Source organism: Salvia hispanica, chromosome 5 (assembly GCF_029641045.1).
Source record: "Salvia hispanica isolate PSC_SH4W2 chromosome 5, Shi_PSC_v1, whole genome shotgun sequence".
NCBI lineage: Eukaryota > Viridiplantae > Streptophyta > Magnoliopsida > Lamiales > Lamiaceae > Salvia > Salvia hispanica.
The window spans coordinates 2,461,737-2,477,875 of NC_142696.1; the positions used below are offsets into that span (position 1 = coordinate 2,461,737).

At 33.9% G+C, this 16,139-nt stretch overlaps 2 protein-coding genes and 1 pseudogene across 3 annotated transcripts; 2 read left to right on the plus strand and 1 right to left on the minus strand.

Annotated features, from left to right (window-relative positions):
- Positions 1-1,460: 1,460 nt before the first annotated feature.
- Positions 1,461-8,030, plus strand: LOC125186612 (histidine kinase 5-like; annotated as a pseudogene). Its single transcript, XR_016130566.1, has 12 exons — positions 1,461-1,700; positions 2,919-2,968; positions 3,398-3,625; positions 3,759-4,217; positions 4,476-4,588; positions 5,017-5,446; positions 6,011-6,103; positions 6,189-7,116; positions 7,193-7,249; positions 7,336-7,562; positions 7,672-7,760; positions 7,835-8,030. The product of XR_016130566.1 is annotated as a histidine kinase 5-like (transcript).
- A 987-nt stretch (positions 8,031-9,017) lies between these two features.
- LOC125186614 (F-box/kelch-repeat protein At3g23880-like) lies at positions 9,018-10,590 on the minus strand. Its single transcript, XM_048083013.2, has 2 exons — positions 10,519-10,590; positions 9,018-10,218 (listed from the first exon to the last, which is right to left on the minus strand). The coding sequence occupies exon 2, from the start codon at positions 10,186-10,188 to the stop codon at positions 9,103-9,105; it is 1,086 nt and encodes a 361-aa protein (XP_047938970.1). The 5' UTR covers positions 10,189-10,218; positions 10,519-10,590; the 3' UTR covers positions 9,018-9,102.
- Positions 10,591-13,735: 3,145 nt separating this feature from the next.
- On the plus strand, positions 13,736-15,816 carry LOC125187215 (U-box domain-containing protein 9-like). The gene is made up of 2 exons (XM_048083760.2): positions 13,736-13,933; positions 14,958-15,816. Exons 1-2 carry the CDS (start codon positions 13,853-13,855, stop codon positions 15,681-15,683), a joined length of 807 nt encoding a protein of 268 aa, XP_047939717.1. The 5' UTR covers positions 13,736-13,852; the 3' UTR covers positions 15,684-15,816.
- The last annotated feature ends 323 nt before the right edge of the window (positions 15,817-16,139 follow it).

Sequence of the window (16,139 nt, forward strand, 5' to 3'; positions counted from 1 at the left end):
AAAATAAGAAAAAGGAAATTAATGAAACCAACCGTAATATTCATATTTTACTAAAACAAACAACGATTAATTGTCGTCGAATATGCATATTAATGAGAAAGAAAAATAGCTGTCGATGAAGTAGAATTTGTGTAGAGTTTCAAAGTTCTAACAAATTTCAATTCAATAAACATTACTCCTAATTAAATATTCAATCGTTTTATAAAGGTCAAGTTGAGAGAAAATAATGACAATTAGTCAAATTTAATTATTTCCTGCAATTTTAAAAATAAGACATAATTGTTGATGTTTTCAATCACATACATGAAACTACTTTTTTTATGAATAAACAACATTAGTTAATTCAATAATAATGAAATTTATGCACTGTATGAATTTCCATTGTCATACTATTAGATATAATTTCACTAAAAATTATTCCATATAGTAAGATAAATGTAAAATTTAATCAAATTTATGATTTTTCGACATATACGCTTTTATAACATCTACTCCCTCCGTCCGCGAATAAGAGTCTTATTTTTCCATTTTAGTCCGTCCGCGAATAGAAGTCTTGGTTCACTTTTACCGTAAATGGTAATAAGGTCTCACCTTCCACTAATTCATTCATCTCCCATCTCATTTAAAACTAATACTATATACAAGTGTAAGGGGGAGTGTTATATTGCTAACTCATAACTTAATTGCTAACTACAACTAAATAATAGTCAGTAGATATTCAAATTAAGTGCTTAGATTATTAATCCCTAAATGTCAATACGATCAACGAAAAACGTCAATAACGCCTAGGATTAATTCCAAAATATATCAATAGGGGTATTAATGCCAATTAACTACATGTTTATTTATAACTAGCTTTTAAAAGAAATCCCAAAAGTTTAAATTCATATAACATATATCAAATTAAAGATAATTTCATAAGGATTCCAATGATATCATACATGCATATGTTCCGACGTCAAAATTTGAAAAAAAAATCGAATTTTTTAAATTTTTTCGTACAAACAGAAATGTCAACCTACTATATAAAATACATCAATATAATACATGTAGAATGTCAATATAAACAATGAGTTAACATTCTTAAAGCATTGTGTTGACATTCTCAAAGCATTGTGTTGATATTTTCGGAACACTATATTGACATTTTCATCCAAAACTCTAATCTGTTTTTTTTTTATCTTTTGTGATTTAATTAATAAAAATGAAAATTACACGTAGCAAATTGTAGACCACACGTTTTCTAAAATCCCATGGTCTTAAATTAGTTGTAGTTGACAATTAAATGATGAGTTAGCAATTGATCACTCTCCTACAAGGATAATATATACAAGTGAGATTCTTATTCCACTAACTTTTTTCCACCCCTTTTTCTTAACATCTCTTAAAACTCGTGCGGACGGAGGGAGTATATTTTTATAACGTCTTATTCTTATCAATAGCTTCAACAAAATGAATTACATTAATCTTCTCTGATGATTTAATTTGTAAAACAAAAATCAATTGCCTTTCGCCCACCATTTTTTCCCCCTTTCTGGTTTCTACAAATTCACTCAATCTTCAAGCTCAACTCTGCAGATTTTAGCAAATTCGGAAACCTTAATCCTCTCCATTTCAGGGAATCTATTCATCTGTATCCTCGCCGTCGTTCTCCCGGGTCCACACCTTCACGAGCATACACAGAGAGGCCGAATTTTGATGTAAGCGTTAAATGTATCATGGATTAATCTTCAATTGACTACAATTGATTGAGTCTTTAGTTGATAGCAATGATTCTGATTCTGATTATAATGTGAGTATTTGGATTTTACTTATATGAATTCTTCAACTAGATACATTCTGTGGTGCAAAGAAAATTCAAATTTCACAAGTTTTTTGTTCTTGCATGTTTATGTTAAGAATGTATGATTACTGATGCTCAATGTGGGGATGCTGATTCGATGTTTATTGTTTTTTGTATCGTTAATGGCAAGATCAGGAAATATGGTGTGATGCTGAATGCTGAGGATATGATTTTGCTGTATGTGCTTGAAGTGCTTCTGTAACTGTATAATCCAAATATTTTGATTGTTTTATGGACTTAGTTCAAATTGCACATACATCCATACACATTTTCATAGCATAGTATATATATATACATATAGTCCGCAAAGTAAATTGCAGATAAACTGGCATTTTGGAGCTAGTTGTTTCTATGTCATATCTGCAAAGCACTTTCTGAACCTTTGTGTGGAACATTATTTACTCCAAAAACACCAAAAGTTAATTTATTAGGAACTTGTTCTCTTGGAGAAACACATTTATCCATAGCTTACCTATTGATGTATGCATATAGAAAGTTAAAATCATTCCAATGAGAAACCCGAGTTGCAAAACCATGAAGTATCCTTATCTACTGTGCACCACCCTACCTACTGGGCCACACTGCAAACCACAAGTATAATTCAAGGCATAATACCTGGAAGCTTATAATACACACGCACGGTCTGGAATTTACATCGCTCCATCTTTCTTCACATTCTACTCTAGCTAGTGGAATACTCAACCAACTGTTGTTACATCTACCATGAACAAAGTTAAGAATTGATCAAGCAGCCGGCATTCATATCGAATTCCTTCCTTCCATTCTTGTTTTGACATGGTCGACTCTTCATGGTTTTTAAAGTAGGCCGAAATGAAAGCTGGTTAGATGCGACTTTTGTACTAATCCGATTTGACAAACGTGCTTCTTCTTATAACTATTGCAGATTCTTAGTATTAGTTTAGAATTTTCTATTCTTTTTTTCCTTTTTTGCTTTTCGGTATGCCCTAAAATCCATGCCTCGTAGTTTGCTACCTCTACTATCTACATCTTGATTTTGTCATGTATGCATTTAATCTTTTCTTTCTCAGTTTGACCTGTCCATATCATGTGGCAGAACGGTGGAACATAGAAGCAAATACTCAAAGGCAGCGGAAGATTGATTTAGTATGCAGCCCTATTTCTGCTGAACAAGCTGATGTGACATACTCCCTCCGTCCCATAAAAGTTGAGACAAAACTTTTGGGCACGGAGATTAAGAATTTATATTAAATAAATAGGAGAGATGAAAAAAGTAGGGAAGATGAGAGAGGGTAAAGTAAATGACTGAATAAAGTAAGAGTGATTAGATGTTTTGTCTTTAGTTAAAAAAAAGGAAATGACTCAACTTTGTTGGGACGGACTAAAAAGGAATACGACTCAACTTTTATGGGACGGAGGGAGTATAATTTTTTGTTCTAGTTGATGTAACATGATTTGCTCAAGTATTTTGTCCCTTATATTCTTAACTGCCTATTTCCTTTTCTTGTTCCTTGATTTATTTGATGTTTGGAACTTCCTAATAATACTATTTTATTGTTTGTTTGTCTCTTTTAGGACAGTAATTTTTCTGGAAGTACACACCCAGCAGCAGCTGATGCTCGGCACAAGAACACAGAACCAATTGACAACAACAAGCTAGGTGGTGATGTAAGTAAAAGAAAAGAAAGCCGTAGTCGGGCTACTACCTCTTCTGGCAGGGGACGGGGTTCTCGTGTTAGTGATCAGGCAAGAAATCATCGTATTTCTCCGTCAATTGGACAGGTCGAAAACTCCCCTTGTAAGGTGTGTCCATTATGTTAGTTACTTTATCCTTGTTATGCGAAGCTTCTGTCATCACATGATAGTCATATGATTTCATTAATTCTGTTGTTTAATTAAATTAATATATAAGTGTTTTGTTGGTTTTGGTATGCAGGATGGACTCGTTAAAGAACAGCTTGGGCATGATGGTCACCCCTCAATAGAGGTTTTAAATTGTGTTTAGATCTTTACCCTGTCAAAATTCTAAAACCTGAACCTAAGAGTTCTTAGTATAACTAACACAACTTCCTTAGATATTTATTTTTAGCATTAGTTTTGAGATTCCAGGATGAAGGAACTACACTACGAGCAAAGGTTTCAGCAATGGAGGAAGAACTGAAAAAATCATGTGAAGAGGTCTCGGAGTTCCCAGAATAAATGTGAACGACTTGAAAATGTTGTTGGCGGTTTCTCCTTTTTATTTGTACTTGAGTCAAAATTATGATTGTTATACTTGTAAGTGAAGTTTCGACCTTAAAAGGAGAATCCCGTATTAAGTTCTTTACATCCATTTTTTCCTTTACTCAAACAGGAGCTTAAGGATATCAGAGATTATGAACAGATGAAACCTAAGGTTTGCCTTCTCTAACCTGCACAGATTTTGGCTTGTGATTCTCATAATTATTGTATATTCTGTCTTATTTTACTCTAAGGCAGTCTCCTTTTATGTTTAAATTTTGAAAAGTCAGAGATTGAATTTCACCGAATAGTATATTAACGTGTAAGGTCTGATTGCGATTCTGATTTGCCTGACACTTGGATTTAGCTCCTCAAAGAGGTTGGATCAATGTTCTGGTCGAGCAGTTATTTTCTTTTGTTTCTTCCAATGCAGAGAATGAAAGTAATATTTGATTTATTGATGTCCGTATTAAAAGCTGAAAGACAAGAGGCAAGGATGAGAGTACACCAGGATTCCCTCAGACTTGGCAACATTGGAGTAGTCAGGTATTTGGAAATAGATCTGGGGTTTTCAGAGGGTTGTAATGGACTACGTAGAGACTAAAGATATTTGCTTCCAGTTGTAAAATCGTAATGTTTTTAATGCCTGAAATGAATTATGGAGATTAACAGAAATGAGAAATCTATCTAGATTCAGGAAAAGCTCTTGATTTATTTTGATCGACTTATTTGTACTTAATATTGCCATAAAAAAGATTTACTATTTTCTGTTTTTTTTTTCTTTAACGAAAATACATATGAATCACCACAGTATTATTTAACAAGATGAATAATAAATTTCTATGCTGCTGCGCTCCCTTAGATTTTTTTTATTATTTTTTTTTATCATTTTGTAACTGGTAATCTGTATCATCTAATTATTTATTTCCACTCCTTTTCTTTTCAATGAACTTTTGGCACGATCATATCTGAAGCGTGGGAGGATGGACAAGCCATGAAAGATATCAATGCCCAACTTGTATGCTCTTCTATGCTTTAACTAATATGTTGAATATTTACTGTTTCTTATTTGTGTAAAATCTACTAGCATGAAAATATAAATGTCACTTGTCGTCATATGCTGCATGATTCCTGGACGCCATATGAGCTCATCACGTCCAAAAGTTCTTTTGGTTTAATTTTCAATTTCTCAGATGTGGCCTTGCCTCTATGGAGCGTTTGATTCTTCCCATGGTGTTTCCAGTGAAGTTTGGCTCCATTTACATAAATTTATTTTCTTATACAGTTATACTCATCCTGTAAAAATTTTTTGCTTTGTTTAATTGGGTTTTTATGGCAGAGGAGTTTGTTGGAAATGAAGGAGGGAATTGAAAGACAGAAAAACTCTGTACAAATGACAATTTGGTAAAAATATTTATCAAATCTTGTGCTGCTCTACTTATTGATTGTCTCAGTGTACTTTCTGTAATTGGCAAGATTTTGAGGTGATCTTTATAGATATCCTCTGCTAAAAGTATTTCAAAAGTTGATATGATAAAGATGGTAATGATACTTTAGGTTGGAAGAAGGATCTAGTTTTTCCCATTTAGATGGCAGTTAGAAAAAATATTGATAGTGGTCTGCTAAATTGTATTTTAAAAGTAAGAAACTTCCCGGCTTCCTCATTTTGTTGTTGGTCTTAGGGAAGGAACTTCAAACATTCTTATGCTGTTTTTGAGCTATTCCTTGGTTTCCTTCATGGAGCAAATTTTGTATTTGTTCTTTTAGTGCTACAAGGATGTTATAGCACCGGAGTGAACAAGTACAATTTGTAATTAACCTACTGATAATCTTGCCTATATATCATACAGATATACGGCTCAACAGCTTTTTTAAACTTTTTTTTTCGTCTTATTGTCTCAAAGTTTTGTTTGATTCTTTTCCCTAGTATAATGAAAACTATTTTATGTTTTGCCTTGTCCTGACAAGGGTGAGGTAGCTTATGCAGATGGCAAGGTTCAGGAAGAAGATATTCTCATGCAAGATGAAATTATCAAGTCTCGCCTAGCCAGCATCAAACTGGTAAGCATGTTTCCTTTTTTAGTTCTTCCCTTTGTTTTTCTTGATAATTTCATAATTTGCAATTTTGCACATTCACTATCTTTAGGAGGAGGAAGCTGTACTGTGTGAAAGAGAGCGTCATGAATTGGAAAAGGGAAGATTAATACGTGAAATGAAACGTAAAAGGGACGAGGATGGCTCTCGTTTCAACAATTTTCTGATATCGAATATCCGTTATGCTCTGTTAAACCTCTAGTGCAGTCACAGTAACTCAAGGCTGATATGAGGACATAAAAAAGATGATACTTGATAGAACTACAGCATTGTCTTAGTTGAGGCAAGACTTAGTTGTTGAGACAGAATCATAGAGAAGAATGGGTTGTGAGATGGAGAGTGATCAGCCTGAGGATTTGGACGTCGTGATGACCTCAATGTGGCCGGAGGACATTAGCGAAGCCAGTAGGCAGTTTAATGTGGAGAGGCTCGGAGCAGATCAAGACATGTTGGAGGAGGTCACCATCAACGAAGAGCCCAACATAGTCAATTTCCAGAGGCTGATGATGGAGCTCACAAACTTTGGGAGTTCAAGCAGGCCAACGTCGTGCGCCTCTTGAGAGAGGAGCTCGACCAGCTCAGCAAGCAGCAGCAGGAGGTAGAGCTCAAGAAGCTCGAGATATCGGAGGAGCATCGTTGTCAGAAGGACGGATATGGTGGGGACAAGCGCCCCATCTCCATTCTTGACGAGAATCTGAGGTATCTGTACCAAGAGGCTCCCAAGAGGAGGAAGGAGGACGTTGTCTCCCAACTCCCAAGGGGAGATTGTAGCTATAGACGAAGCAGCAAGCAATGCATCTTGAGAAGCTTCTGGAAGCTATCCTTCAAAGGGAGCAAGTGTTGATGGAGAAACTGCAAGAGAATATAGATAGTTTGGAGAGGCAGTCGACTCTGTGGAGGATCTGTCTCAGTTCTTGGAGAAAGCCGATAACTTCTTGCATTTCGTCCTCCAAAATGCCCCTGTTGTTATAGGCCTTCAGGTGTAGATTTTTTCTCATCCGGGATACTCACATTGTGGTTTGGTTCAAGGCTGACATGGATTCTAACGTTTTGCAGGATAAGGGTATGCGTTATAGGTTCATCTTCAATCACTTCCCGAGCTTGGGAGAGCAGGTATGGCTATGTGATCCTGTCTTGTCTGAAAGACATTTTGGTGGAGCATCTGCCACTATAATTCATCGGATTAACTGATTTTACAGGATATCATAGGCAAAACGGACATGAAAATCTTTACTGGCACTGGCGTGAAGGAATCCCAAGAATTTAAAAGGGAGGTTTTGGAACGCGGATTGCCTGCCAAGAGGGAGATCACGTTTGAAACAGAGCTGTTTGGTTCACAGAAGTTCTTGATCTATGTGGAGCCTGTTTCAGCAAGGCAGGAGAGACCACTTGTGTGAGTTACATGGGAATGGAAGTTACTGATCAGGTTATATTCCATCGATCCACGTACATCTTGAATCGTTAACTCAATCCAAAAAACTTGTTGCCTCCAGCCTCACAACGTTGCGTTGTGTAATGGCTCCAATGCCGGTCAGGAAAAGGGAGGAGATGGCGAAACTCAGAGAGGAGATGGCTGTGCAGAAAGCTAAGGAGATGGATCTTAACATGACGATCCATATTACAGGTTATTCATCTTATAGTTAGTTGATTAGTTAGATTGAATATCAAAAAAATGGTAGCTGATTCGGTAGCTAGCAGAGGACAATGCGCACGAAGCAAATGCTGGCGACAATGTCTCATGAGATAAGGTCTCCTCTCCTGGAGTTGTGAGCATGACGGAGATTCTTGCAACCACTAACCTCGATAAAGAACAAATGCAGCTGATGTCTTCTGAAGATTTGGTTTTCCAGCTGATCAACATTATCGATCCTTGGTCTCTCCAAGGTGGAGTCAGGTGCGACACTTTATTTTTGAATTTTTTGTTTTGTTGGTGTAGCTAGTAAGATAGGTCTAGACATGAGGTGGGGTTCGTTGTGTCTCTTATGAAACTTAGGCCGAGGGAGGTAATGAAGCACGTGTTTCAGACAAAAGCAGCTCACATCAGGAGGACATGTAGCAGGAGATGTCCCGATAGAGTTATGAAAAGGATCTATTGTTATGTTCTAGGTTATTGGGATGTGCTGAGGATTCGACATATTCTTATCAGCCAATACGAATGGCAATGTACATGCTAACCACCCTTATTGTGAAGAATCCGAGCTCCAAACTGTGACCAAAGTGGTGATGAAATGGATCAAGACAAGGAGAGTCGAACGAAGGCTGAAGAACGAGTAGTATAATCTCTCTCCACTCCAGGCAATGTGCTCATAACTCTTTGATGCTATCTGTAGGGAACGCATAAGAGCAGCAACATGAACTGAGTCCAACACGCACATCGATGAATCAACACTAGCCTCATCACTCCTTGATTTGAAGATAGGATGATAATAATATCCTTGTACTATTTGTATTATTTACGCTAATGATGAGCTTAGCTGCGTCATCAGATTTTTTCCATCTATACAATAATGAATTATGGAAAATAAAAAATAGGTAAATCTTAATTATGAAATAACCATTTTCGGCTGATTTCAGTTATATTCCTTAGAGAATGGAAGGCATAATAATAAAATTATTTAAATGATTCAACTTTTGTTCATGCAATATACAAAGTAAAAGATCGTGGACAAATTATTAAGTGGAGTATTAGATTATAATTAACAATTTTAAGAATTATTTAATAATAAAATAATTGAATGCAAACAATTTTTGTTTTAATTATTTTACTATTCTAAACCAATTTTTTTCAATTTTATTTTCTTTTTTAGCAAGACGAAGAATACACTAGAAAATCGATATAATGATCATTAATTAGTTGAATGGTAGTATTAGAAATTAAGAATATTAAAAATCGATGGTACTAAATGAACAAAAGTAATCAATACAAGTAAAATGATAGTAAGAAAGAGAAAAGAATAATTCTAAAATCAAAATGAGATTATATTCTCCATGCCCAGAATTCTTTTGAGGGGAAGAAATCTTGGAGTTAGATGAATTGAGTTGATTCTGTACCAACAATCTTCAGATATATGTCCAAACGAATCAACTTTTCTAACCTTTCTACTCTTGCCAGAGTAGTATAAGAAATGCCTCCCTTCCCATAATAACAACATGTCACCGTTTCTATAAACTTTGATAGGATGAACAAATTTTTTGCAGTAATCTCCATCATCAGTATGCCTACTGGAAAATATACCAAGATGAGGTACTCTCATGACCTTGATCCAACATTTCTCCGCTTGTTCATATTCCTTCAACAACCATATGAACGAATTATAAGATGCTTCATCGTTGTAAAAACACAGGTAATCCCCCAAAGTACACAACCTCCCCTTGATTCCTACGCTTTTAGGAGGCACGGAGAAAGTGCTAAAACGTTCTGTCTCAAGATCAAAGCAACAAACATAAGGAATTCCCCTCCTATTTGAGACCAACCAGTGGAGATTGCCACTAACATATGCACCAACGGAGGTATAACAGCGATCAAACGAGGGGTTGGCAGCTTCAACGCCCCTCCACAAAGAACCCGCTTCAAGAGCGTATACTTGAAAACCGGTTTTAACATTATGACAGACAATCTTATGTTGTCCGGTAATTTTGCTGACTCCAAATCCATAATAATCTCCCCAAAGAGGGCTAGTAGGAGGCCCACGAAGCTCAACAAAATCACGGGTGAACGGGTTACATACATAAAGATCTTTATGGTCATCTTTCAAAAGAAGCAAACCATTGGCCGAACCTTGTATTGTTGATGCTCGAGGGAAATTAAACTTGGTGAATAGATCCTCCTTGTGCTCGTCTTCCAGTTTGAAAACATTGAACCGATTTGAATCCTTGGCCGGCATCGAGACAACAACTACGAGGGGATGGGACTTGTGAAAATTGTCACTCTCAATGAGATTGAGCCATGTTTTGCAAACGCATTTGCAAGTTGAAATGTTTTTGGGAGTGAGTCTCAATAGGATATGGATGATCGTGTCAGATGGAAGGTTTCTGAACAAATCTTGCTCCATTTTTGGATAGAACACTTGCTAACTTCTAACCTATAATCACATAAAGAAAAAACAATATATGAGCATAGATTACAAATACTGACAAAATCTTGTATTATTATTAAGTTAATTGATATTAATTCATCATAATATAGAATTAATTCGTCTCAAAAACTAAGAAAGACAACGAATCACAGATATTGGGAGAATGGCATCTGACGGATTAAATAAAAAGCACAGATTATATCAAAAAATCAAAAACCTAATTCAAATACTACCAATTAAGCCACTCTCTAATCCATATCAGATATTCAATTAAATAAAAGTAGACATAGAAGAGGAGATTATTACCTTCTAACGAGAGAAACGTTGAATTTGGGAGAGGGAGAGGGAGTGCAAGCGGCGGCCAAGGTTTCTGAAAAACCGTAATTTTTATACTCCATATTATATATATAGAGCAGCGGCCGAGTAAGACTATTAAATATTTCCCATAATTATCATTACTTTATTTTTTTACTTCGAAATATACGATTTAATACATTTTGGTCCATTACCATACCTGTTAAATCGTGCGGGTTGAGTTGTTATCGTGTCAATCCATTATTAACCCAATCCAATAAGGTTAAACCCAACCTAACCCAAAATCATCAGATTTTTATCGAGTCTCAACCTAACAGATACGTGTTGGATTCGTGCGTGTTATCGTGTACCCAAAATAGTCAACCCTCTGTTAATGATATTAAATTAGCTTGACACGACACGATAACGACTAAAACATAATGTTATTATACGATTTAAACATGATATTGCACGATAAAATAAAAAACTATTAAATTAAAATAATTATTTTCTTAATCAAAATAATAATATTAAAGTATAGTAATATTAAATATAAATAATTAAATTAAATAATTAAGAAATTAACTTTTAATAAAATCTAAGCATAACATTTTTTTAAAATTCATAAAAAAATAATTAATATTTTTTTAATTTATAAAATTAAAGTGTAGTATTTTTAAATTGACTAAAATTAAAGTATAATATTTTAATTTAATTAAAATTAAAGTATAATATTTTTTAATCAACAAAAATAACTAAAATTAAAGTTTAATAATTTTTTAATTAATAAAGGTAATTAATTTTTTTCTTTAACGTATAACCCAAACTCGATCTGAACCAACCCGTTATCTCTGGGTTCTTATTGGGTCGACCCTATAAGGACCCAAACCCAAAACATGCGTGTTCGTGTGTGTTAACTTCACGCGGGTCCGTGTCGTATCAAAAATTGTCGGGCCTTATTGATCTATTTTTTGTCCTAAAAGTTATTGTAGGTATTACTCTCTCCATATTAAGGAAAATGATCCTGACACGAGATTTTATGCAGTTTTATTTTGTGTATTATGTGGATAGAATAAAATAGTAATGGAATAAAGTAAAGATAAATGAGTTTATATTTTTATAATAGGTCATCTTGAACGAGATTTTATGTAGTTTTATTTTGTGTGTTAAATGGAGAGAATAAAGTAATAGAGATGGAATAAAGTAGAGAAAAATAAGTTTATATTTTTAATAATAGGTCATTTTGAGTGGGACAAACTAAAAATAAAAGTGAGTCATATTCTATGGAACAGAAGAATTCAACTTTATTACTTTAAATAAAATCACAAGGATGTAAAAAATGGATTGTTTTGATATTCACAATATAAAGCATGAGGAAAAATAATCATTTGAAAAATTGCCTTAGATCTAATCGAGATATATGGAAAAAAAAATTAATTTTATTACTTTTTTTTATCAGACAAACAACAATTCAAAATTTAATGATTAAAATTATTCAATTAAAATCTAGTACAAGTATTAATTTGCCCACAATCTACGTTTTCAGATTGCATGAACAAAATTTAAATTATTTAAACTTTCCATTTTTTAAGGAATTGCAATCAGCCGAAATGGTTCTTTCTTAAATTAGAGTTACCTATTTTTTATTTTCCAAAATTAAAGATTGTATAGATGGAAAAAACAAATCAATAAACAAGGGTGTGTTATATTGCTAATTTACTCTTAAATTAGGTATTATCAATTAACGAAATGTTATAACTAATTTTTAAAAAATATCTCAAAATTTTAAATGACTGTAACTATCTCAATTTATATTATTTTTTTACACAAAATATATTAAATTAAAGATAATTTTATAAGGATTCTAACGAGATCTCACTTGCATATGTTCCAATGTAAAAATTTGAACAAAACTATTGAATTTTCGTAAATATCAACTAGCAGCTTAATGTCAATATAGCTATTATAATATGTCAATATAATATATATACAATGTCATATTAAATTGTGTTGACATATTAAATGTATTATATTGATATATTTAGTACACTACATTGCCAATTTGATCAAAATCCTAATTTTGATAGTTTTCTTATATTTTCTAATTTAATTAATAATAAAACGAAATTACACATGACAATTTATGTACCACTGGATCTCTATAAATCTAATGATTTAAAATTAATTATAATTAACAATTAAAAATATAATTAGCAATTGATCACGTCACATCCCTCAATATAATGATATCTTTACATGTACTATATAGTAAGAAAATCGATTTAAATAAAATAAAATCAATCCTATCATAATTAAAATTAAAGGGTATTATATTTATGTACATACTACTCCTACAATTTATGTAAATTTATATCTACTCATACGTTTAATAGTTTTACTTAGGTATAACTCAGTCCTTCGTTTAGATCCGTTTATTAAAGAGAGAAATTTTTAATTTTAGAAAATTTAGTTACATGGGACATTTTTCTAAATAATTCACTTATTTTTATTCCTCTTATTTTATTAAATTTGCAGTACAATTTATATTGTTTTAAAATTTAGCTGCTGCGCTCCTTAAATGAGGGTCAATGTGAGCGGCCACGTAGTTCCGTTTCAATTCTTTTTTTATTTTCTATTTTTCCTCCCTCTTTCCTATTGATGTTTTTTTAGTTAGCAATTTTATTTAGTTTTCTGTTTTTCCTATTTCCTCTTGCTCACCTGCTGCACTTTATTTCTTGTCATCAGTCGTCAGTTTTAATTTAGTTTCTCTTAATATGGCTCTTCTTCTCTTTTAAATCAAAATTTTGTATCATTTTTGTCATCTCTGATTATTCTCCATGCCAATTATTTTCTTCTGTTTTTCTATAGTTATTTTCATCATTTTTTTATAAATTTAAATTTCTTCATCTCTCAATTCTAGATTACTTATTTCCTCTAAAAGAGAAAATTTATAATTATTCCCAATTTCCCACTTAATTGAGAAAATTTGTAGGGTAAATAAACACAGAAGTTGAAAAAGTTGGGGAAGATAAACTCAAAAGGAAAGAAAAATTAAAGAAAAGGAAAAATAAAAAGAAAAGTTGGGAAAGATAATCACAAAAGGAAAGAAAATTAAAGAAAAGGAAAAATACAAAGAAAGCGAGAAAACAAGTGGATCATTATATATTACTACTAACACTCAATTTAAAGTTTTTAAATGAGTATAAAAAATCTAAACTAAATTGGGTTATGTTTATTAATTTAAAAAATTCTTAACCCTCATCTTATAAATCTAGCAGGATACAAATTTGGAGCCGCTTTAAAATCCCTAATAACTGCGAAAATCATATACTGCAATCTATTTTTGATGGTGAAGGTGCCGGAGCTGTTCAAGTGCCCGCTTTCGAAGAAACTAATGGTGGATCCTGTCATTCTTTCTACCGGAGTGGTTCGTTTCTTCATTCTTTCCTAAATTATTTAATTGATTTTCATTGCAAACTTGATTTGGTTGGATTTGTGTCTGTGTTTTGCGGTGGTGAGCTGTCGATTGTTTCTCTTTGATTCAGTTTGAATTTTGTGTGTCTGTGTGAGAGTGTCGATATAGTCTGTTTGCCGTAGATAGGATTTGGAAAATTTCTCGAAATAGACAAAACCCTGAACACTAGTACCTCCAACCATACACCAAATCCCATTTTTGTCGTATAAAAGTTCTCCAACCATACACCATATCCAACCTCATTTTTGGTGTTTTTAATGAAACAACACCAAGTTTAAAGTAAACACCAAAATTGAGTATCAACTTTACTATTACTTTGAGGTACTTGAATCAGTTGGCCATAATTTGTGTACTAGGACTTGATAGTTAGGGCTGGCTAAATATACTGCACTTATCAGATCGAAAAAAATACTGGAAATAACAAATTTGCGGTACAATATGATACATTACCGATAGATTTCGATACGGTATGGATTTTCCTATACCGCCACAATATACCGCATTTACGATATTTGCCAAAAATTCGATATATATGTTGTATTTAAAATTTATATAAAAAATACTAGTTAATATGTTAAAATCTCTAACCCTACTTCCATATTTTAGTTCAGCCGCCGCAGAGATGCAAGTCCACTGTATAGATTTGATTGTGGTGCAGTTTTAATCTTCTGGACATTATTTAAATAGGTGAAATTTTATTTTAGTATAACGGCATGTCATACCTTATTTTGGTATATCGTACTCGGTATGTCATACCTTATTTCTGATTGCTCTATCATATGTTTATCGAGTTTGAAAGGTTGGTTCTTGAAAAAGGAGGACGATTCCTATGGCGTTGATTAGATTCATATCCAAGATGAATCAAATTAAATTGTTGCCCTTCCAAATATTTTTATTCTGTTAGGTTTTACTGAATGTGGATTGTTAATCCATGATTTATTAATCTTTTTCTAAATCATTTCCTTGAATTGGGCAGACATGTGATCGTCCCTTCATACAAGAATGGCTTAATTCCGTGAAGAAAACATGCCCTAAATCTGATAGATTATTGTCACACACTGTTCTCATACCAAACCGCGTGATGCACGAAATGATAACGAGCTGGTGCAAGAATCACGCATTCGAGCCACCAGAATATAATTCCAATGATGCGGTGGCACAGCTGGTGGCTGCACTCTTTGAAGCCAGCGCCTTGGTTCCCCTCATCGCTATGTTGGAGGACGAAGGGGATGGTTTTGGGATGAAAGAGGCCGCCTCTGCAATTCTCAATCTGTGTAGCCTCAAGAAGAACACGGTGAGAGCTATAGAAGAAGGTGTTGTGGAAGTGGTGATGATAAAGATCAAGAATGAAGTGCTTGTGAGTGAGATGATGGAGATTCTTGCACTCCTTGCGACAGACTCGAATGCGATCAGGGAGATGGTCGAGATGAAGGTTGTCTCGTGTTTGTTTGAGATCATAAGGTTGAATCCTAGTCCGCGCGATGTAGAGAACTGCGTGCTCGTCCTGTTTGCTATCTCCCATGAGGAATTGATCACGAGGACGGAGATGAGAAGAGAGGAGGATACGCATCAGACACTGTCCTGGATCATGCGAGAAGGCACTCCTGAGGCCAAGTACAGGGCTAGTGAAATTCTTTACATGCTGACAGGGAGCTCAGGGAGGATACATCCCCCCAGGCTGTTAAGGCGACCACACTACTAGAAATTTCGTCCAAAACATTGTACTATTTGCTAGATTTGGCTCCTAAACATTATGTTATGCTCAGTCTTTTGCCAAAAGTTGACGAAACCGTTAAATTTGGACGCAGTTAAGGAGGTTTCATTCACGTTGTGAATCGCAATGTCGATGGCAAAAACCAGCAGGTTATAGAGCGAAATAATTTGATTTAATTTTACAAGTAAACAATACTAATAAAGATTAAATTTTCAGAATTCAAATGTGTTGCCACTGCCTACATTTTGGTCGATTGTGGACATTCATTCACCATTTTGTTCAAGTTTTTATTTTGTTAAGGAAGCCCCCACCCCTCCCTATGTGTGATGCACTAATTTTCTGGGGTGAATTGAGTAACTCAAATATTGATATTAGTATGATAAGTAAATCTGATGACGCAACTAAGCTCATCATTAGCGTAAATAATACAAATAGTACTAGTAA